Source organism: Trichogramma pretiosum, unplaced genomic scaffold (genome assembly GCF_000599845.2).
Source record: "Trichogramma pretiosum strain Unisexual culture from Peru unplaced genomic scaffold, Tpre_2.0 scaffold15, whole genome shotgun sequence".
NCBI lineage: Eukaryota > Metazoa > Arthropoda > Insecta > Hymenoptera > Trichogrammatidae > Trichogramma > Trichogramma pretiosum.
This window is the reverse complement of record NW_019641686.1, coordinates 1,528,212-1,550,231: the sequence shown is the minus strand read 5'-3', so window position 1 is coordinate 1,550,231 and position 22,020 is coordinate 1,528,212. Positions and strand designations below refer to the sequence as shown.

General features: G+C 37.7%; 4 protein-coding genes across 7 annotated transcripts in view; 1 reads left to right on the top strand and 3 right to left on the bottom strand.

Moving 5' to 3' along the window:
* Nucleotides 1–2,750: 2,750 nt before the first annotated feature.
* Nucleotides 2,751–5,712, bottom strand: LOC106649960 (venom carboxylesterase-6-like). Its single transcript, XM_014367691.2, has 7 exons — nucleotides 5,393–5,712; nucleotides 4,601–4,898; nucleotides 4,161–4,537; nucleotides 3,914–4,079; nucleotides 3,502–3,837; nucleotides 3,233–3,356; nucleotides 2,751–3,163 (listed from the first exon to the last, which is right to left on the bottom strand). The coding sequence occupies exons 1-7, from the start codon at nucleotides 5,594–5,596 to the stop codon at nucleotides 2,974–2,976; spliced, it is 1,695 nt and encodes a 564-aa protein (XP_014223177.1). The 5' UTR covers nucleotides 5,597–5,712; the 3' UTR covers nucleotides 2,751–2,973.
* Nucleotides 5,713–7,770: 2,058 nt separating this feature from the next.
* LOC106650119 (nuclear protein 1) lies at nucleotides 7,771–9,462 on the bottom strand. Its single transcript, XM_014367944.2, has 2 exons — nucleotides 8,884–9,462; nucleotides 7,771–8,257 (listed from the first exon to the last, which is right to left on the bottom strand). Exon 1 carries the CDS (start codon nucleotides 9,127–9,129, stop codon nucleotides 8,926–8,928), a length of 204 nt encoding a protein of 67 aa, XP_014223430.1. The 5' UTR covers nucleotides 9,130–9,462; the 3' UTR covers nucleotides 7,771–8,257; nucleotides 8,884–8,925.
* Nucleotides 9,463–9,575: 113 nt separating this feature from the next.
* Nucleotides 9,576–22,020, top strand: part of LOC106650117 (phytanoyl-CoA dioxygenase, peroxisomal-like) — a 60,024-nt gene continuing 47,579 nt past the window's right edge. Inside the window, exons 1-2 of one of the 2 annotated variants that reach the window (XM_014367939.2) lie at nucleotides 9,576–10,124; nucleotides 13,994–14,116. The gene's annotated coding sequence lies outside the window, so the exon portion shown is untranslated. Of the gene's footprint in view, nucleotides 10,125–13,993; nucleotides 14,117–17,776; nucleotides 17,931–22,020 lie in introns of those variants that run through there. The other variant, XM_014367938.2, reaches the window with a different exon arrangement.
* LOC106650115 (glutathione hydrolase 1 proenzyme-like) lies at nucleotides 14,344–20,992 on the bottom strand. 3 transcript variants are annotated; one of them, XM_023461247.1, is made up of 9 exons: nucleotides 20,914–20,992; nucleotides 16,996–17,226; nucleotides 16,696–16,919; nucleotides 16,429–16,621; nucleotides 16,156–16,356; nucleotides 15,850–16,090; nucleotides 15,589–15,782; nucleotides 15,275–15,515; nucleotides 14,344–15,196 (listed from the first exon to the last, which is right to left on the bottom strand). In XM_023461247.1, the coding sequence occupies exons 1-9, from the start codon at nucleotides 20,961–20,963 to the stop codon at nucleotides 14,933–14,935; spliced, it is 1,839 nt and encodes a 612-aa protein (XP_023317015.1). In that variant the 5' UTR covers nucleotides 20,964–20,992; the 3' UTR covers nucleotides 14,344–14,932. The 3 variants fall into 3 exon arrangements, with proteins under 3 accessions (XP_023317015.1, XP_023317014.1, XP_014223422.1); XM_023461246.1 differs by lacking the exon at nucleotides 20,914–20,992 and adding an exon at nucleotides 18,746–19,392; XM_014367936.2 differs by lacking the exon at nucleotides 20,914–20,992 and adding an exon at nucleotides 18,157–18,245.

Here is a 22,020-nt window from a genome sequence, read left to right as displayed (position 1 = left end):
AGAAAGTACTATAGTTTCTCGGTAAAATTCTTTTTTTTTAACTAAATCTCCTGACTAAATGTTAAAGGTCGTACGTATTTACGAATATTTACTCACTCTTAATAATACACTAAATTTATTATTACTGATTGTTTTCTTTAAAATGTAATTATTTAAAAAAATAAAGTCGCATACTTTTCATTAAAATTTTCACACATTCAAACCTCATAAGCGATAAAAAATGCAAGTGACAATAATGATGAACAACTTATACCATTATGATTTTTATGCCATCGTACACTGAGCCTGTAGCTATGTTACTTTCCATCGTTCCATGCTGGGAGTTGTAAGATTACTTAGGCGCTGTTTATAAAATGATAACTTCGTTGATTACATCGAAGCGGAATTTTGAACAATCCCGAATTCATAAATGATTTATAAATAATTTATTCAAACAAAGGATTCCTTTTGCAGAATAATTTTTTATTTAACTATAATATACAAAGTACACTAGAAATGTATAAGAAACATTATTCGATAACCCATTTTATTCAACTATCCTTTATTTGAATTTTGAAAATCGAGCACAAGAATAAATCATTGTCAAAAGCGTGTACTTTGGTGGCGTTTAATGCGGAGATACATTTTTCAATATTTAAGAAATAGGGAAAGAAAACAACAAAAACTTATATGAAAAGAAGAGCACAGCACACTAAGGCGCAACAGTGACAATACGGACAGTATACAATAGTCAAGTGCTCGTCGGCGAGCTGACGGCTCCTGGACGGCTGTCCGAATAGATTCGTGGTTTTGTGGTTCGATTTCTCATGCAGTCCAAAACATATCCGTCTTGTACAGGTCACATCTGCAAGTCAAGGCCACTCATTTGCTTCTATCCCTCTGCTGCTCTGCTCGCGTTTATGCTATTCATTCGTTATAGTTTACATAAATGCGTTGTTCAAAAAAAGTAAATTTATTAATATCATCAACCAAACACCGGTAAAGTAACAACGAACTCCTCGCCAAGTCATTGTAGTATCAATAGATTTTTCCAATACTTTAATAAATCGGATTCTCTCTTCGTAGTGTTCAAAAAACGTCAGGTTACTTTTCTTTAATAAACAAAAACAGTACTACAACCATCTAATGTTGCCTAGAAATGAAGCATCTATTGGGGTAACTTATATTTTCCCAAATAATAAAGAATTTTATCAAGACTTTTTACACAATCAAATGTTGAGCTGCAAAATTGATATGAAAAACGCGCAAGTACATTTTTTAAATTAAAATTTCTCTATATTTTTTTCAATTTTGAAATTAGTTCATTCCTAACGATAAGTTAAGTATTGGAAAATATTTCATAAGTTTTGATATGTATAGCAATGAGTATAATTTGAAAAAATTAAATTTAATTGTTTAGCAATAATTCTATTTGATTTATAGTTATTACAAGAAAATAACGATTTTACGTGCTGATAAAAAGTACAGTGAACACAAATGCCTCATTTAAGATACATAAACACAAACAACCACAACAATAAAAAATTTGGTATGGATAATTACAGGCACTTAAAGTGTATGAAAATTGAGCTATTCGTTCTTTCAACGTGTAATTTCCTACTATTGTACAGCAAGGGATCCGAGATCTTTTTCATTTTATTTGAAGCCATGAAATTTCGAGTGTTGAATTTGATTAATATGGAAAGTTGCTTCTCCAAGTGCGACAGGTTGTACTTGTCGGCGATGGAGTAAACCCTGATGGCTTTGGCGGATCCGGATGTTTTGCCTTTGTAAATAATGCAACGTCTCAACTAACACATTGTAGCGCACGTCGATTATTTCGACGTTGTCCGCAGTTTTTCCAACATTTCGTACGTAAACATAGTCTAGAAGATCGGACTCGAAGCGACTGCTGCACGGACCTATGCATCGACACCATCAGTCCGCAGGCTGTCTGCAACCTTGCGTCGCTCAGATGTTCGTTCAGCATCAGCTTCTCGAATATCAATCGCGGCCTTTATACAGCGGATTTTATACATATGCAATTCTTTGAAGATCATAACACAATGCTCTTCATCACGACTTGAACCACAGGGGTACAACTAGATCGTAGATGTTTTTTGCGCACGTAATTGAATATTGGTGAGGTTACGTTTTTATATTTCTATCAAGCTAAAATCACTTATCGTCCATTTGTAATCACTTTTTCATTGAAACTTGACATATCAAATTTTATCATCAACTAAATCGACTAAGTCAAGTCCAAGTAGTCGCAACGCCTGAACTGAACTAACGTTAAACGTTTCACGTAAATAACACTGAGATTTTCGATTTGACATTCAGTACCGTCAAATGCCCAAATGTAATTAAAATGACTATGGCTAATTTGCGGAGTTCTCGGAGGAGTCGAAATTGATACTGCGCCATCCAATTAATAAAAAGGTAAAATCACAGCTATATGTAACAATCTGGAAATGCTTTGTTCACAAATTTTTATGCTACATTCATGCTCCTAATCTATTATTCTCTACTATCCATTCTCTATGAACAATAGAATAATCAATAAAAATTGAAAGAAATTTTTGTTCACAAAGCCACTTTTACAAGTCTGATTTTTTTACAATGTAAATTGAGTTTTCTGCTTTCGACTGTTGTCAACAAAAGCGAGTTGCATTAATCATTTTTGAATGAAGTGTAACGCAGGTTAATTTATAATCCTGTGAATTTTGCACTTATGGGTTTAGGAGTACGATCTTGAAAATACACAAATATTTTTTAAACATTAAAATTTAATGATAAAATTAAACAATGATAAACAGTGATGAAAACTATAATTGAGACAATTTTTCCTATTGCATAATGAATTTTATTTATTTTTTTTTTAATAATTCAAGCTAAAAATAACCATTAGTAATTAAATAAACGTTATCGATCAGTAAATACATTTTGAATAATATTTTATAAAATATTTTTTACCCTTTTGATTAGATACAATTATAATTCATCTCTGTTTTTTGCAGAATCAAGAGCGTTTTCTTCAAAATGAATAGATTTCCAAAATAATTTTTCACCAAAATTTTTCTTACTATCCATATCGAAATTTGATGGTCCTTTAATATGTAAGAAGTGGAAATCTTCGTCTGAAGGACGGACAGGATTCCAGTGAGAAACTAATCCACTTGACCTGGATAGTTTGAACGCATAATTTAATTAATTATTATTAGTTCCTAAGTAATTATTTAAACGTATTTACCCATTTGAAGCATAAGATTCTAATACATGCAACAAATCGTCTTTCATCGCCAAATCGTCTTCAGTTGTTGGCTTCATAAAAGGATTTTCGACGAATAAAAATGCATCATCGGCATGACTGACACCTACAAATCCAGACACACAATCGAAAATCGATCAATAGGCATTTTTAAGTAGCCAATTCGTTGAAATTTTCCAAAAATAATTTCGTTCGAAAATCCGAGCAAAACTAAAGTAATCGAAAGAAACGTCATGGGAAATTCAACGCACCCAAGTCCTCGGTAGTTCCAGTAAACAGATCGCTGAGACTCGCCGAGGCTCTGTAGGTGTAGTAATAAAAGTGCACCGGGCTCTTATTAACTCTGGCCTGCATCCGCGCGGCTTTCTCGCCGTCCACCACGAACAGCCTGTCGCCGACCATTTGCGTGATTGAACCCACGTTATCCCTGTTAATGGGGTTATTTCCCAGGTAATGTCTTCTGATTTTTTGTGAAATTTGTCCGTGAATATCCGGGCTAATTGTGTAATTAAAGTCGAGCAAGTGCGGTGCCAGCTTTTCCCATTTTTCATCCAGCTCCTGCAGAAGTTGCTCGCTGGCAGCGAAATCTGTATTCACGTATACAAGCGTGTATTATTTCAGTTTCCATTTCATTCGACATTAGGTCCATTCGCTATTTCGTACCGGCAACTGGATAGAGCCCCTCCTCGCTGGTGACGCTTGTTATCCACGGCACGTCTTGCACGTGTCCGCTCGCGAGCAGCTCCACAGGTGGTTGATTGATAAAAGGCTTGTTTCCTACCTTTTCCACCACTGGTCCGAACGGCGTGTAAGGATTGTACAGCCACGGCTATGCAATAAATTCAAATTGTGTCATTTTTCTTAGCATCTGATAGCAAACCTATGAATTACGAGTCATTGATAAAAATACCATGAATTCTTTGACAGCTTGCACAATCGCGTTGCCAGGTCTGCTCTTCAAACAATCGATCATTTTGGCATTGTCACCTGTCGGGCAACCCATCAAATCTGACAGCTTTCGGGCTTTCTCTTGAGCGGCTTCCGCCTGGGCCCAGCACAATAGAGCAGTGCCGCTTATCGATATGCCTGCGTGAAAGAGGCCGGAACTAAGGGGCGACAAGTAGTGATAATGAACGCTCGCGCCTCCTGCGCTCTGACCTATGATGGTTACTTTTTTGGGATCGCCGCCAAAGTGCTTGATGTTGTCGTGGACCCAGCGCAGGGCCATGCTTTGATCCTTCAGACCCATGTTACCGGGAACCACGCCGTCTTCGGTGCTCAAGAAACCTTGAAAAGAAAAAAAAAGTCAAATCATCATCTTACACGATTCGTTTATTCGCCGTCGCGTACCGAGAGGTCCCAAGCGATAATTCAACGTCACGAAGATGACATTTTTGTCCATGATGTACTTGGCCCCGTACAAATTTCCCGAGCCCATTTGGAAAGCGCCGCCATGTATGTAGACGACCACGGGCAAGGGGCCGGCTCGCTCGACTTGCGGCACGTAGACATTCAGATAAAGACAGTCCTCCGAGCCTGCGATCGGGCTATCCTCCATGCGCGCCGGTATATGGTTATACTGGAGGCACGGGTGGGACTTGCTCGTCGCCAGTAAAATTCCAGGCCATTTTTTCACCGATTGCGGTGGCTGCGTGTGTTATTAGATATCGCGCGCCGATAAAAAATAAATAAAAAATCATTTATTATTTATTATGCATTGAGCAGCGGTCCCTAGAGTCTTATTTAGTCAATAACTGATGACATTTTGAAAAAATTCAGAATGCCTAATTTGCATAATAGTCACGGCAGCTTTTATCATATATTTTCGTAGAAATGACGTGAATTCGCACGAAAATTTTAATCTTAGATTAATGAGATTTTGGCTACGAAAAAAACAGAGTGATGACAACGATAAAAATTAAACACGGTTTGTACAAATACAAATTTTTACACAAAATTCATTAAATTTGAAGAACATTGAAAAAATTACAGTTAAAAATTCAATTCAAATGCTAACAAGACTCGACTTGAGATGTTATTCTCGAGAATTTATAGTATTAAACATATCAATCAATTGTCAATACTTCTCACAGAAAACACATCTTTTCGTTGCACACTTATAACTTTTATGGACTTGATTACCTCAAAGCGAAGTTTTCCAATTGGAGGCAAAGCGTAAGGGAGTCCTTCGAACGCCGAGTAGGAGCGTCCGTTTTGTGAAATTTTTCTGTACCCTTTGACACTGCCTAGAGGTGTTTCGACGATTGGTGCATTGTCGCTATCAGCTCGCACCGATAAAAATATGAAAATTAAAACGGCAACAACAGCACTGGCCGATCTGAACATCGTGACGTTCCGAATGGCATTAATCGAACGAGATCGAATTACCGCGTCCGCGCGATTCGCTCGTCCAGCAGCGGAGCGACAAATGTGCGCTCGCTTGTAAATAAATCGAGAATGGCTCGCTCGGAGCTGCTGCACTGCTATGAGCGTCGTAGCTTTGTTTATATAATATGCGTGAAAAAAATCTCCTCATTTGATAAGAGTGTGTCAAGAGGAACCGTATTTATGATCATTTTCTGCTGTACTTCGCCAAAGTCTGTTGTGATATCTTTTTAATCGTCGTGCGAGAGCTTTTAATTGCATGCACGTATTCGTGCAAGGTCTATTTGAGATATAGCTCTAGCTGCTGATCAAGATTCTCAATATCTGTTACGTCATTGTTATTTTTAATAAAATTAATGAGATTTGATCTTCGACGATAGAAACTGATATCTATCTGATCAACAATAATTATAGTCGGAAAACAAAAATTAAAATAAATTTGGTAACACTTTGGAAATTCAATAGTTCATTTGTTAATGAGAGAAAATTCATCATATTTATATTTACGATCCATTCCAAGCACTGCTGGCATACAATAACTTGGGTTTATTCTACGGTTTTTTAGGTCGATGAATTCATTTTTTGATGCTAACCAGCAAAATTCCTGTTAAATTTTTTATTAAAAACAAAGTATCGAAATGCTTTTCAGATATGAAATAATTTACACATATCAAATCATATCATGTATTAGAAATGTTCAATTGTATTAAATCAAATGCTGCCATCTAATTCCTGTTCGAAACTAAAGAAACTTGAGTAGAATTACTTATTTTTGTTCATTTTAATTTCTAACAGAAGCAGTACAAAATAATAATCCAACTGCATAACTACCCTAACTTGGCTTTAATTCTCTTATTGATATGAGAATTTGCTCCAAAAAATTGAATGACTTGTCCAAAGCATCACTAATAAGCTGAGCGTCAGCTTCGTAGCTAAGCAGTATTGTTCTATTTTGGATTTCACAAATTTAAATCTTACAAATTGAAAATTTTAATTATTTATTTGAAACGATCTCGCTTAAAAATTGTATTTTCTATGGTGCGCAGAGCACTGCATTTGTTTGATGAAAATGAATAAACAATTAATTTACGGAGTTTATGGACCTTTCGATCGACGACAGTAAGTGTTATGGTGAATAAAAATATACAAATACAATTCACCAATTGAATTTATAATCTTCTAAAATAGATGCTGATATTACCAATCGAAAATAATATTTATAATATCCAGTTTGACTACAATTTTTATAAATTTAATATTGTAAAAAAGAAAAATTGTACGTGGTTGTTACAACATTCTTAAAGTTAAAGACCAGTAATAGAAAATGAATTGATTATATTTTATTTTTAACATATTCTCTTCAATATTTTTTTTCCCTGCAAATTTGATTTTTGTATAAGTATTGAAGTTTGACCTACAATTCAATTGAGTTGTTTATAATTCATATTATACATAACTTCAAAACTATTAGAGTTCAACATAATAATATTGTTTATCATTTTCTCATAGAGACCTATTCTACTAATCTTTTTAATTTGTCAGTTGCATATATAAAAGAGATTTTTATTTGTACTGAATATTTAATACTGTATATTTGTTGTAGTATATTTAATAAATAACTTAAAATTGACAGCAAACACAGAATTTTTGTAATAGAAATACTCGCGCTTCTAATTCTTGAAAATCTCTTCTCTGTATGTTATGAAGAATCAACATTGAGTCTCAAAAGTATGGTAACTGAACTAAACTTTCAACATATCAGTTGATACCTTTGATATTATATATTATTAGATAGCATTAGTACATCTTCATTAATATATTCTGACTAAACAGTATGATAATTATAATGCATGGTTCTTTCAAAATGTTTTGCCAATAATTCATTTCCCAGAAACATTGTAAGTAATTTAAATTTTATACTTGCACAAATGAGTAATATTGGATATATTCATTATATTCTTATATTCCTACATTGTCAAGATCAATCAACTCAAACTTTTGTCTTAATAACTCTAGAATGATGTAAGCAAGTATAAACTACTACTTTTCAGAAATATTTCATCAATATCAAGAAAAATTAAAGTTATCTAAGATTAACCCAAACATAAAAGGATTTGAAATAAAAATTTCAAGTGTGCTTTTCGAAACAAGTATTTTATTAAGTATTTTTACATTACTCAGTTTAACATAGGAAACTTTAAATTTAATAGTCAAGACTATTGAATAACCTTGGAAAGTTTACAAAAAAACAGTAATCTAATAATAGCTATTTTTACATACAAGCTAAAATGAAGAAAATGAAAAAATGATAATTTTTTTGATGATTTCTTATTCAAGCCACATAGATATTATAACTATTGACAAGAAAAAGATCTTATAATAATAATTTTCAAGGCATAATTTTCAATTTTGAAACTAATGCGCGAATTGACTTGATAAGACAAACTTAAGTTATTTGAAATTAATTAACTAATATTATTAATTAAATTATTTCCTTATAAATGCGCTTATCAAACAAAAGTCGAAGGATGATGCATGAAATTAGGAGCTTCCAGGTATCACAGCAAACCAATCGGTAGTACTAAGTGTATTAGACGATTTCCAAATAGCTTTCAAAAACTCCTGAAACAGATAAAACATATTTATAAGTTTGATGTGTAAAAATAACACCATTGTAATATTATATGTAATATTATCACATAAGAATATATTTTATAATTGACAATTTATAATGAGATTCAAGAGTTATTCATGGGGTTGTAAGGTAATTTTCTAAAATTCATTTTAACTGATATCGTTAAAAAAAAACGTTTAACAAAGCAGCTCTTTGTTATTGAACAAAGACAAAGACTCTTGATGTCAGCAGCGGCATCATAAATATAAAAATATTTTCATTAAGCACTATGGCAAACGCAAACAAGTACTTGAAAAAGGGAATTCGTAAAGCAGATTAGTGAAAAAATCGAGAAAAATCGCAATTGTTTAATGATTTGAAACGAATCTGCAGACGAGTCGACCGTGACCTGCATCTGCTGCATTATTCGAAAGACGCAGTTAGGTAGCTGGCGCCATCTTCGATGTCAAACGAACTCTCGCTGAGAAAACACGATCGCGCAAGAGAAGCAAAATAAAAACAAAGCCCCTAAGACAGGTCTAAAGGATATTTTTTTATTCGCGTCCCTCGAGATGCGCGACCTTCAACCGAAGCAATGTATATGAGAATCAAGAGCCGTAATGGGCCAACTTACCTTATCGTGTAATTAATAATAAAGGCAATCGAAGAGCACAGCCTAAGACTTGGTAATTGCCCGTTTGTTGTGCTCGGTATTGACGAGTTTCGTGAGGATTTTTCTCGAATGGCCGCTCGGATCGAAGTGATTGGTATGCATATTGGCCTCGCGCTTGCTACGATTCTTGCCGCTGGCGCGGGCAGGGATGTACTTGTCGTAGTCGTAGTTGAAGTGCTCGTACTGGTCGAAGTGAGATTCAGACATGATGCTCCAAAAACGTATCTCTTGACTTTTATCTGATGGCTCGAACGTCTGCGCGTGTTTTAGCTTGTATGCAGCAGGACTCCTTTTTCTCGATGATGCAAAGCTTCAAATTTGAACTCTTCTTTGTTGTAATATATATTTACAAAAAAAGACGACTAGATTTACTTCAGATCTTTCAAGGCTTAGCTTGATAATATCACAATCGTTTGTATGTGTATACAATATACGTTAACAGATCGATTTAATTAGTAACTGATGCGGGAAGCAGAATTATAATTGCTGCGCAAAAGTTTGTACGGCTTATTTTGCACAACTGCGTAGTTGCTGATAGCGAGTCGAAAATAATACTGACGAATCCCGGCCGAGCAGTGCTGGTTTTATAAGCGTCGGCATTCGGCACGTAGGATCTGCTCTCTGCTACGGCTTCATCCCCACCCCTTGCGGATCTCTCAACTGTTTTCAACTTCCCCTCGGACGCCCCTCTCGCGGGCCGAGCCGATGCCGCTGCTGCTGTTGTGGCTGTCAAATCAAAGTGTATATACAGGCCTAAATGTATGGCATATCTGATCTGTAGTGTTTTTCGAGCAAGTGGCGTGATTTTCTAAATATTATGAAGATGTTGGACGGTTTTGTCGCGACTTTGCGCGGTAACAATCGACGTTTTTCGTTGTGACGAGTCTACGATATCGTATCATAGGTGTGCGAATTCAGCACAGCTGAGTTCAATTAACCGGTGAACTGCGCCGCATGCACTTGGCGCATTTCTGGAAAGTTCTGTGAGCGCATGTGCAGTCGAGCTCGATGTAACAGCAGCAGCAGCAGCTCAGCTCGCAACGGACTCTTTCGCGAACTGTCTCTCGTTCGAACGGATTGCATACACAAGCGCAAAATATACACATACATGCAAACACAGACGTACACCTTTCGGCCCATGCGCAGCTTGGCTTTGTTTTTATTTACGATAGAGAATCTCAGCTGCACTGGATCGACTTTGGGTACGTATTCTACTAATGCAACCAACGACGACGACGAAGCGAACGTCTTTGTTTAATATAAAATGGTATACGATTTGCATGTGTTTCGCCTATTTGTCGAGAAAAATAGTATTCGAAATTTCATCATCCTGTGGTGGGCGGTCACGACTCCAACCAAGGCAGTCGTTTCGATGCTCGTACTATTTAGTACGCACAATCGGTATATTGACATTGCATGTTTTCACATGCATGTAGGTGAATAATTAAATAACAAATGAGAGGCAGGAATGAAAAAGCTAGAAAAACAGCATTACAATCGTGGATTTGAATATACGTTCGAATCGATTCGCGCTACCGTTAGTTGGAAAATGAATTAATTATTGCATTCATCTTCTGCTCTTACGATCGCTTATACTTTTATGTCGTTCCTCGGAAACTCGATAAAGTACCATCATTTCACCATTGTCGAGTGAATTTGTTTATAAAAAATGAAAAGTTCTATTATGCAGCGTTGGCCTATGTGTCGCGCTGCTGCTCAACGCTCATATGTACGCGGCAAGATATACGCAGTTTTTCATTCTAAAAATAGCCGTAACAAAGAAAAAGAAGAAAAAAAGACGTGTTGTAGATGTATAGGCGCTCGAACGAGTATTACGCGTCGAATTCGCAGCAGCGTCCAAGCTCGTATGCACACGTATTCGCATAATACTTGATAACAAACAGTCCCTGCCGCACGTCAATGCGAATATCGCACTGTTGACAAATTCATGAACTTTTCCTTTTTTCCTTTTTTTTTATTATTTTTATCGAGTCAATTGGAAATTGGAGCTGCAACGCCGAATCAACATTTGTGCATCAAAAAGTAGCTGAGCGAGAGGCTTTATTTACTTCGCTCACATACCAACGCGATTCGCACCGACGACATTTCTCTCTCTCTCTTTCTTCATTATGTATATTTACGGCAAAAGTAGGAAGACAAGAAAAACAAGTATCAAAGGCCACTGCATCGAGGCGAAATGATAATTTACTTTATACACGCTAAATATAAAGTGCCCGCGCTTTAGCGGGTGTGTGCACGAGTTTTATTATTATCATCGTCGCCGCAGCGTCTTCTGCACCGAGGCGACGATGCAGTTCTCTTCCTCGCGCGCCGCATATATCTCAAAATTCTCGCTACGTTGCGCGTATTATTATTCTTGCAATAAAGTCCGTATAGTATTATTGCCTTTTATTATCAGTCGCTTCTCGTGCTCTTTTTCCGTCTGCGTCTTTTTTCTCCAAGTTGCATACATAGGAGACGGAATAAAAATCACCCGTTTGACAAATGACAATTGACGTGAGAGCTTATGATTGACTACTATAACAGACACGCGGTATCGATCATCTGCGATTCGATTCAATGAGAAGACAAATGCAACGACTTTATTGTTTATATACTTGAGATAAATCGTGCATAGAGTAGTATGTTGCTTTTGTCGAGCTCGTTTATCGCTATTTTGTGCATTACGCGTGCATTTCCTCTCGACACACGTGTACATGCTAGCATTGTGCGTGAAAATAACGAACGCATTGAACTTTTGGCGCCTGGGAGAACGACAACAACGCGTGAACCGTAACCAAATCAATCGCACGATCGTACACGAATTTGTGTCATTAAAATATATTTTTTCTCTTGGATCACTTCCAATTTATTCTTATTATTATCATCATAATATTATTACTATTATTATTTTAGTTCCATCGCTAGAAAAATAATGTCGAGTCGAGTATTTATTTGCTCATCGTCTCAGATCGACGTATACTTACGTGTAGCTCAGTGATATCTATTGTAATGCACCTAAGCTTAACGAGGTGTATTATAAAGCTCGCATTATACGGCTCGAGCAGCGAAACGTAAACAAGAGCGAACGAAATGTCACTCACGCATGCTGCCGTATCTTGTATAGCTATATCGAACCAACGCTCGACACTATTTTGCGGGCAGCATGCGAAAACGTGCGACTAATCACGTCCGTCTTTCTCTCGCACTTCGGAGCAACGGCGTGAGCCGCAGCTGCACGATAAACATTAACCAGAGCGACCCATGCGACGTTGCGAATCTCGTTCGGGACCGAGATAAAATTGTAACCAACGCACACCTTGACGATGTACCGATTCGACCTATGCGAAGACGAGTTTATATTAATAATTCTCATGAGTGCCTGTTACAAAAAATTAATATGTGACTCTCACGCGGACGTCTGGAAAAGTCGACGCGCGAGTTTCTCGAATTTACTCGCACCTTCTGCGCGTGCTGTACACGCGTAATATATACGTTTTATGAAGCAGAATTTTTGTTCGGGTGAGATTGAAGTAAGAGAGCCAGGATTGATTTTACATTCTAAACGATTTGAAACCATGTTACTGAGATTTTGGTGGACAATATTTGTGAAAATTTCATACTCCACATGTATCCGTAGAACAAAGCCGTTACAAAGTGTCTATCGAGTGATCACCAACACTCAGTTACTTTAATTCAATCTCGTGTGATGGAATTTTGCAATCAGTCATAAAAATTTATCTACGATAATCATAATCAAGAATCTTGTAGAACATTCGAGAAGGTTCCCATCTGTACGAGGGGTAGCGCTTGCTACTACCTATATATAACTGCGCGGAACTTAGCTGCACACAGCGGTGCACCGGCGCACCGCCATTCTCGCAATACACGAGTAGGCTAACCTTCAGCACGCATATTACGCGTAGATGCACCAAGTATAATGCGAAACGAAGTCGTCTAAAAGTACGTTGGACTGTTGCTGCCGCTAGTTTTTGCCTACAAACTTCTGTGGTGTAGCACGTCTATATCTGTTTCGAAAGAAAAACAAGAATAGGCGAACAATGTACGCATGCCGGTGCCGGCCGGTGCTCGACAGCCTGTACTTATGCACAAAATAATAATAGAAATATCACCGTCGGTTTTCCCCAACATAACGTATTTTGAACGTTGAATGAAAACTTTGTCCAAAATTTACCCCGGATTATAGATTTTAATCGTACGGATGTAAAATTCGCGACATTATTTCATCAGCAGAGATGTGTACAATGATGTAACTTTTTTGAGTATCGGGGAATATACGCGCAGCGTCGAACTCGGCCACTTACGCGCGTGTGTGTGTGTGAGAGTTCACGCGCTCGCGTGATTCAGAAAAAAATATCGTGCAATACTGTTTACTATTGCTGCGCGCGCCACTGACTCAATTTCGAGAAATTATCAATTTTTTACGTATTTAAATTCGGTCGTTTACGTACTTGTGGGTAAAAATTCACGCGACACGTATTACATAGAAAAAATATTGAACGACTTAAGACCAATATGCATCACCGATGTCATAGAGGATGAGTCACTGCAACAACAGATCGGGTTACAATAAAAAATTATGACATTTTTCAACTCCTTACTTTGCCAAATTGTGACAATAGTAGCATTTTAAACGTGCATAAGTTATACCGATGCGTTTGCATCACTCAATCAATCGTTATTGTGCTGATTACGATTGGTATACGAAAATAATTAGGTTGTCGATTTTGACACCGGATGTAATATAACTGGCTGTATCATGTGCCATTTGTATGGTTAAAAACTCATATTAGCTACGATTTCGAAATACATCGTATGCAATAACATTCACACGGAGCATAAAGTTTTATCTATTTCGCGCGACTTTTCAAACTCGAATCGCAAAAAAGATAGCGAAGATCGAGTCTAAAGATGTCACTGAATTATAATATTAATCTTAATTATTCTCTTCGCGAGCAAAATAACGCAAAGAACGATAATAACACTCACGATTATTATTACTATTTATTTATATATAATCTAGAGCCCATTGCATGTTTATCGATTTCAGATTGCCGCTCATCGACGCATATACGGGCCTATAAACGACCGAGCCTGCCTATATTATCAGTCGAAAAATGCAGCCATTTGCAGCGTTATAGCTGAACTCGAACAAAAGCCTTTTTTCCAATCGGTGAGTAAGAGCATTACGCTTTTTTTTATTATTTTATTTTTCCGACGATTTTTATGGGCAGAGAGTTATTTTTTGCGCAGCAAAAAAATAGAGCGATAACATTTTTTATTCCTTTTCTCATTCGATCTTATCGTTTGAAATGCTTTTGATATTTTCTCCTGTGACTTTATTATTGTTCATTCGAAATGTTTTCTAAATTAATAGGGAATAAATGAAAACCCAATATGTAAGTTATTAAAAATTGTTTACTATCTTCTCGAATTGAGTCTATAGTGGTGGTGAACAATCAAGTAGGTTTTTGGCCATTTTATTTTCAACAAACTAAATATTACTACCGTCAACAGTCGAACAAAGTTCTCTTATTCTCTATGCAATTAAACTTTCAAATCTACGGAATACTCTTCATTTTTCCTTACGAAATACAAAGTAAATAATACTATAAAAACAATGATTATTTGGACTGCGCACATTTTGACTCTTTATTTATTTTGAAACGAGATAGTATTCGCGATCGTCGCGTGCTTGCATATCTCATTGCAGCGCTTATCGCTGCCTTGAATTTTATTACTATTTTTTTTTATTTACAAACGAGTCACTTTACGAAAATCGATAATTCATTGACCATTATACAATCGCAACTAGGAAGAATTGAGTGAAAATTGGAAGAGGAGGTCGTTGTCGGCGCGAAAAAAAGCTTACACATATAATCAACGCGAAACTTTATATTCATAAACTTTCTTCGCCCGGGTCGCCGATATCGGATTCGCGCGCGGAGGAATAGATTTTACGATTTTTCTAAATTATGTCGTATCATTCTCAGTTGATTCCGTAAACGTCGCCGCCCTTGCGATAATCCGCATTTCCGTAAATCGTGCCGTTGATCCTCGTCAATATGCAGACGACGCTGCCGCGATCGCGATATCGGGTCACGTTGTGGCCGATGGCCTTGAGGCCCTCGACTATTGCTTTTGGCACTCCGTACTCGTAGAACAGCTGCATCGGGTAGAGCTGGTGGTGGATTCGCGGCGCGTCGACCGCCTCCTTTATCGTGTTGCCTAGCCACAGATACCTCGCTATCACCTGCGCCGAAAGAGAAAAGCAATCTTTGTAGGCTAAACATTTTACTTTTGAACCTTCGTTGTTTCCGTGGCAACTTACGAGAGCGAGCGAAGTCGGGATTTTAGTGCCTCCGGCAGCTCCGACGGTCATCTTGACGTCGCCGTTACGGTCGAGCACGATGGCTGGACTCATGGACGACAGGGGCCTCTTGCCCGGCGCTATGTGATTGTTCTCGTTGGACGGCAATCCGAAATAACTCAATATGCCCGGTAGACCAAAGTCGTCCATGGCGTCGTTGAGCAGTACGCCGGTTCTCTCGCTGACGATGCCACTGGCGAAGCTGCGACAACGACGCTTTGCTTTATAACTTGGATCAGAGAGGCGAAAGAGAAAAGAAAAAGCTCGCGACTCACTAGATGTTTACGGTGCTGGTAACAGACACGGCGTCTCCGTTTTCGCTCATTACCGCTATGTGAGCGGTTCCGTGATCCTCGCCGTTGCCGGAATTTTCGGCCCCGTAATGCGATGCGTCGCCGTACGTCTTCTCGTCGCTTATCCATCGCTGAATCGAGTGAGCGAAATTTTTCGACGTTATGTTTTTCTGAAACTATATTCGAATTTTATTGAATAAGGGAATGATAAAATTACGCGGATCAAGTGGCACATTGACGTACCTTTGGCATTTCCACGTCACCCAATTTCGTTCGCAAACCAAACGCATATTTGAACGTCTCGATTATCTTGTGATATGTTTTAATGGTCGAATTCGTGTCGGCGATGTCGCTCGGTTGCAAATGAAATTCATCCAGAACGTTCAATATGAACGCGAGTAAAGCTCCACCTCCTGGAACACCAACGGAGTGAACTTTGTAACCTCCGTAAAGTTCCGTGGACGCGGGATCTTCCCACTTGGCCCTGACAAAAATAATCGTCTCGTTCAACATGTACTCGATCGTAAGAAAAAAAATTCGGCTTCGTACCTGTAGTCGTTCAAGTCTTTCATCGTAATGATACTCCCGCGTTTTCTGATGTCCTCGACCAAATATTTTCCCAGAGTTCCGTTATAAAATGCCGTCGCATTTTGTTCGGCGATTATTTTCAACGTCTCACACAGTTTTTTTGGCCTTATCAACGATCCTGCTTTACGGAACTGGCCTGTTTTAGGGTCGACGAACATTTCCCTAAAAAATAACAAAGAAGGAATATTAAAACATTGGTCTCGCGATCGATAACCTCTATACGAAAACAATTACTTGAGCGTTGGATCAGAATAAATATTTGTTTTATTATAGCCAAGTGAGTTCCACTGGTGCTTCGTCATGTTGTAACCCTTCTCACACAAATCGATACTCGGATAAAACAAATCGGCCCAAGGTATTTTTCCAAATCTTTGATGGGCTTCCCAATAACCAGCAAGCTCGCCTGGCACAGCTATGGACAATCCACCTGTGACAAAAATTCAATAATTAAATCCAACTCGTATGAATATCTCATACATCATGCACATTTGATACACCTACCAACTCGGGATGAAAATTTCGGCTTGTCCTCGTACATGTGCGCGTAAGCCGCAGCTGGCGCGGCCTCCCTGGCGTTCAATACGTAGATGCGATTGTTCTGCCTCTCGTAGATGGTCATTAAAAAGCCGCCTCCCAAGCCCATACTCTGCATGTTGATGATGCCGTTGCAAATGAGACTCGCGATAGCCGCGTCGACTGCCGATCCATTCCGATCGAGCATCGATCTGCGAACGATTTCGTTATTATACAATTTCAAGCTCCCTTGGATCGATCGAGCGGTAAAATTGAGTCGCGACGTACTTGCCGATGAAGGCACAAGGTGGGCCGTCCGCGCAAACGGCGGCCCGCTTGAAAGCTCGAGGTTTGCTCGCCGATGGCGGCGGCGGCTGCTCCGGGTCGGGTGGCACGAGCTCGCCCATCTCTTTAGTCCCATGGCTGCTGCCGTACAGACTACTGGCCACGATGATCGTCAGCAGTGCGCCCGCCACTATGAAGCCACCTATGATCCATCGCTTTCTCGTCCGGTAGGGTCTGCGAATTTAATCGTAATGCCACAGAATTAGAGAAACTTGAAGCAGAAAGCCGAGCGACGCCGCGTTTTGTCTTGACGTAATCGTGCATCTGCGACTCACTTACAAATGAAATATTATTACGATCAATCGCAGTCTACGGGTGGCATCGTCCAATCGAGTACCGATATGAATGAGAAGGACTAGGATTATGTCGTTAATCAGCTTGAACTTTGGTGAATTCGAAAAAGTTTATGACTTTTTTTACATCTAGGTTATAGCTGGCAATTGTCGTCACTCGACCATTGAACGAATTTTTTACTGGTACCTCAAACTTTAAAATAAACAAAGAATATTCACGCGAAAATTTATCTCCGCGACACTCTCATCTGCAGATTTATCCGATCACCGATACAAAACTGATAATGCACTGAATTATTTACATCGACACCGAAGTCAGCTGATTCTGAAAACAATAATTTTTCACTTATCCACCGAGTGAGATAGAAGAGAGGAAGAGTGTGTTTCTTATGAATTTAAATTTTATGCATGCATTTCTTGTCATCTTCGGCAGTTTGTTATTGGCACTGTGGCACATGACTCTCGCGTTCTCTCCGGCTTGCATGCATAATTATTGCGTCTATGCAGTGATTCAGTTCATTTTTCCAGTGCTCTAATCATCCAAGAAATTAATTACGATTACGCGTGCTTTTGACGGCCTCACACGTAAGTGCATCTCGCCTTTCATATTTTTCTCTAAGATTAGATAAGACATAACATTCGATGCTACGTTGGGAAAACAAAGATTTATTCAAATCTAAGCATTAACCATTAAAGTTGACAATTAAGGTTATGTTATTAATAATTATTTACAAAGTATCTGCACGATTTTCACGTTACTTTTTTTAAATTTCGAATGAAGTGTACTATTAAAAATTTAAATCGACATTACCTACTTCTTGGGTAGTTTCCTGTAATTGGTGGTTTATTTATTCTATTTTAAATTTTATCAGTAAAAAAATAGCATCTCCGATACTATTTTAATTGATTCGTTTGACGTATGTTAAGAAAAAGGCCACTTATTTTTCATGTAACAAGTATACTGTCGATAAGATAGATCTCGACTTTCCCTCGGACATACTCATTTTCAATAAATTCTGGAATCTCTTGATTTTAAACTCTTCATTATTTAAAGCAAGTGCATGGGTCTTTATAATTAAAGTTTAGTATGCACAGCATCATTAAAATGATATATTTACTATATTACGAGTCTATACGTAATGCATAGACATTTTTGTAAGCGATTTCTGTGGATTTGACTAACTAAAACGACTGCAGTAAAAATCGTCCTATTCTATTTGGCTTTGCCGTAAAGCAGCAATGCCAATCTACTCGCAAGCTTACATCATCCATTAAGAAAGTTCAAATAAACATGGTGAAAAACAAGAGTGGGCTACAAAACAAATGGTCTACTACTGCTCGATGCTCTAGCGTGAAAGCTCTGTCACATTGTATTTAACAACGCGTGTAAAGCGACTCACTTATGCCAGTAATAGTAGAAGAGGCTCGAACAGCTGGCATCGGGATTGTGTTCGAGCGAGGGCTCACCGAGAAACTGTCCGCCGACGTACTCGTCGGAGCTCGGTGAGCTCAGCGTCGACGGCTGCAGGGCGAAGTAGCTGTCCTCGAGGCCGAGGCCCATCGCGTCGCAGTCCAAGCCGCGTCCACCCTGCGACGGTAGGATCATCCTGCTGCCGCTGCCGATGATCCACCTTCGTCGTTTCGGCTTGGAGATGTCGATCGAGCTGAGTTCAGTCGCGCGGCATAGGACGGCGAATTCAGAGGGGCCGCAAGCTCCGGCGTATAGCTACTCGACCATCTCTTCTTGCACACTGCGGAGCTTTTGGTTAGATATCCTTCAGCTTGCCTGCAGGATTTTGCTGGGTAGAGAGAATTCGATGTGTATAGCTTGCCCAACGAGTGTGACACCAAAAGCAGGCAGCTGCAATGCGCAGATACGTCGGCGCCGTTCCGATCGATTCGAGCTTGCGCGCCGCGAGTTTGTCGAATGGGCGCAGAGACTCAGCTGGGAATTACGGTGCGCAATGGTTTTCTTTTAAAAATATGACTGCTCAGTCGATAATAGTTTGACTATCGGTCAGTTACCCGTGTCAGAGATTAAATCTGACTAGACTATCTTAACATCTGTCGTTGACGATGTTAAGTACTTCAAACACAAATTACAATGCAATTTCTATAAGAATATCATATTGAATAAAATACAAAATAACATGAAATGACAATGGAGATGTAACTTATTTAAATTATTCAAACAATTAATGATTCAACGCTATTTCTCATTATTTGAAATTTATTTGATAAAATATTTATTTAAAAAAAAAAAATTGGCCGATATATAATATGTCATTTCATCTGAACTTTTGGAGCTAAATATTTTGTTTTTTATGATTTTTTTAAACAATGAATCGGTGATACCAATTGCAAAATATTCCCAAAGATGATAAAATTGATACATTTTTTAATCTAATGAATTTTAATATATGTAATATTATAAAAAATGCATGTGTCCGATAGAATATTTAAGACTGACTTATTTAGAGAAAAAAAGCTAGGTAAAAAATTCATTGAGCTTACGCAGAATGTCAATAGATGCCGCCTACTCTTTTGTAATGGACATTAAAATCTAACGACCAAGAAAAATACTAGAATATCGAAAAACGTTTAAAAAACGTCAAAAACCTGCACTTCTTTATTTTATTTACGGGAGCTAGATTGAAAAGGACGGTGCATCCTAAATATAGTTATACCAGTAGAGTAAATAGGAACAATTGCAAATCCCATTATTATGATGTAAACCATAACAAGTCTGCTTCTATTTTTGCTGAATAATTAATATCAGTGATTTAATTGTAAACAAAAATTAAAATTAAAAAAAAATTGATTGTATAATCCGAAAATGTTTAACAAAGCTATATTATTTGAATATTAATTTTGGTCTTATATAAAAAATAATTCAAAATTTAGCAAAAATGGAGCTTAGCTGAGCAGAAATAAAGTCAGGCCAGAAACAGTTTTATAAGTTGAAAACTTTAAAATTAATTTAAAAGTAGGAATGTTTAAAAAAATTTAAATTATAACTTTTGTTATCATAGAAATAATTACCAGTATACAGAACGCATTAGGGCTTTCCATTTGCGATACAACGCTCTTCTTATCAGTATCAATAACAACATGATAGCACCTTTAGTTGAAATAAACTTTGTTTCTAAAAATATACAAACAGCGTCTAAATAACGACGGAAAATCATCCATAATAGTTTCCATGATTTCACACGTAACATTTTTCCAAGTAATATTTAACAGTTTAAATTAAAAATAAACTTTTTAAGCGAAACCTAACCCAAAGGCCTTGCGCAAGAAACTAGATGAAATATTTGCAGTGTTAAAGACGTATTGTTCATACGTGCTTAATAACAGTCAATTAACAGTTGAAATCTTTAGCTCGATATAATGTTAACTACAAACAATCAATCTTTTTATCGTCAAACGTGTTAATCGATTGCTTCTAAGTATTACATGCTTTTTCAGTGAATAAAATGAATCTATTATAAACTACAAGTTTAAATTCTTACATTCTTGCATTATAATCATGCATGAATTGCTCATCTCTATATATTGTAGTAAATACCTGTCATTTTCGGGTAAAGTTTCAAAGTAATAGTGATTTCCTCGCGACATCGGACTGATACAATTGTTACTATGTAAATGATGAGCACTGTATCAATAAATTAATTTAACTACCAGTGTGCGTTGGATATTTCCAAATCAAATATACGCCAAGATGTGCTTACGTAAATATCAACATTCTTCTAAATATTCCTTAGGTTTAAACTTCATTGAGCCATTTCCAGGAAAACATTTTCTTGTAAAATTGATGTGCCGCATCATGTTATAGTTGATTTTCCGCGCACATATTAGGACAAATTAAGTGACTATGCTCTTTTTGATATTCTTAATTTAAAGGTGAAAAACATCAATGAATATCATCACAAATCGTCAATGATGTCTTTCTAAATAAATCGAATTATGAGGAGTATAAAAAAGTGAAAAAATTGAAGTAACATCCACGTATGTTTATTATTCACCTTTTCGTGTACATTTGATAATTTTTAACGCATGTTCAAATTTTAGTAAGGTTTTAAATCAAAAACATTGACAAATGCAATTGTGTATAGAAATTTCACATCAAATTATGTAACACAATAGTGATGGTTGGTTTGACCATCTATTTATTAATAATATAATATGTTGACTAAAGTTAATATGCACAGGCTCAACGGTGTTTAATTATTCAATGACGCTATAACACAACGACTCGACTCTATGCGCGTTGTCTCTCCGTGGAGTGAGGTAGAAGAAATGATTGGCACAAGGTATTGGTTCACGCAAGGCTGTTCTATTGTTTGTATCACTACTATGAATGATAGTACAAAAAAAAACCGAAGTAGCTTATCAACTAATTAGATTAATGGCTTACACTTACAAAGTGACGCGTAATTTTGGCCAACGGCGGTAGTGGCAATGACACTCTTGGTTGTGGCTTCTCGGCTGTTCGGATGCTGGGCCTGGTGTCTGGTCGCTTGTTGGTTGGTGGGTTGAGGGCTCGCCGACTCGGTATAGTGGCTGCGGGACTGCTTGGCCACTACCGCCGGGTAGTGGCCAAGCAGCAGTGGACCACTGGCGGCTATCGCTAGCCTCGGAAACTATGCGTTCGGAAGGGCGCACGTATGCCCGT

What these genes read in the sequence shown, in the direction of transcription:
- LOC106649960 (XM_014367691.2), bottom strand. Translation starts at nt 5,596, where the DNA reads ATGTTCAGATCGGCCAGTGCTGTTGTTGCCGTTTTAATTTTCATATTT. An exon ending in TTATCGCTTGGGACCTCTCG is followed by an intron (nt 4,538 to 4,600) that starts GTACGCGACGGC and finishes TTTCTTTTCAAG; the next exon opens with GTTTCTTGAGCACCGAAGAC. An exon ending in AAGCTGTCAAAGAATTCATG is followed by an intron (nt 4,080 to 4,160) that starts GTATTTTTATCA and finishes TTTATTGCATAG; the next exon opens with CCGTGGCTGTACAATCCTTA.
- LOC106650119 (XM_014367944.2), bottom strand. Translation starts at nt 9,129, where the DNA reads ATGTCTGAATCTCACTTCGACCAGTACGAGCACTTCAACTACGACTAC.
- LOC106650115 (XM_023461246.1), bottom strand. Translation starts at nt 18,951, where the DNA reads ATGATCCTACCGTCGCAGGGTGGACGCGGCTTGGACTGCGACGCGATG. An exon ending in TTCTACTATTACTGGCATAA is followed by an intron (nt 17,227 to 18,745) that starts GTGAGTCGCTTT and finishes TTAAATTCGCAG; the next exon opens with ACCCTACCGGACGAGAAAGC. An exon ending in CCTTGTGCCTTCATCGGCAA is followed by an intron (nt 16,920 to 16,995) that starts GTACGTCGCGAC and finishes AATCGTTCGCAG; the next exon opens with ATCGATGCTCGATCGGAATG.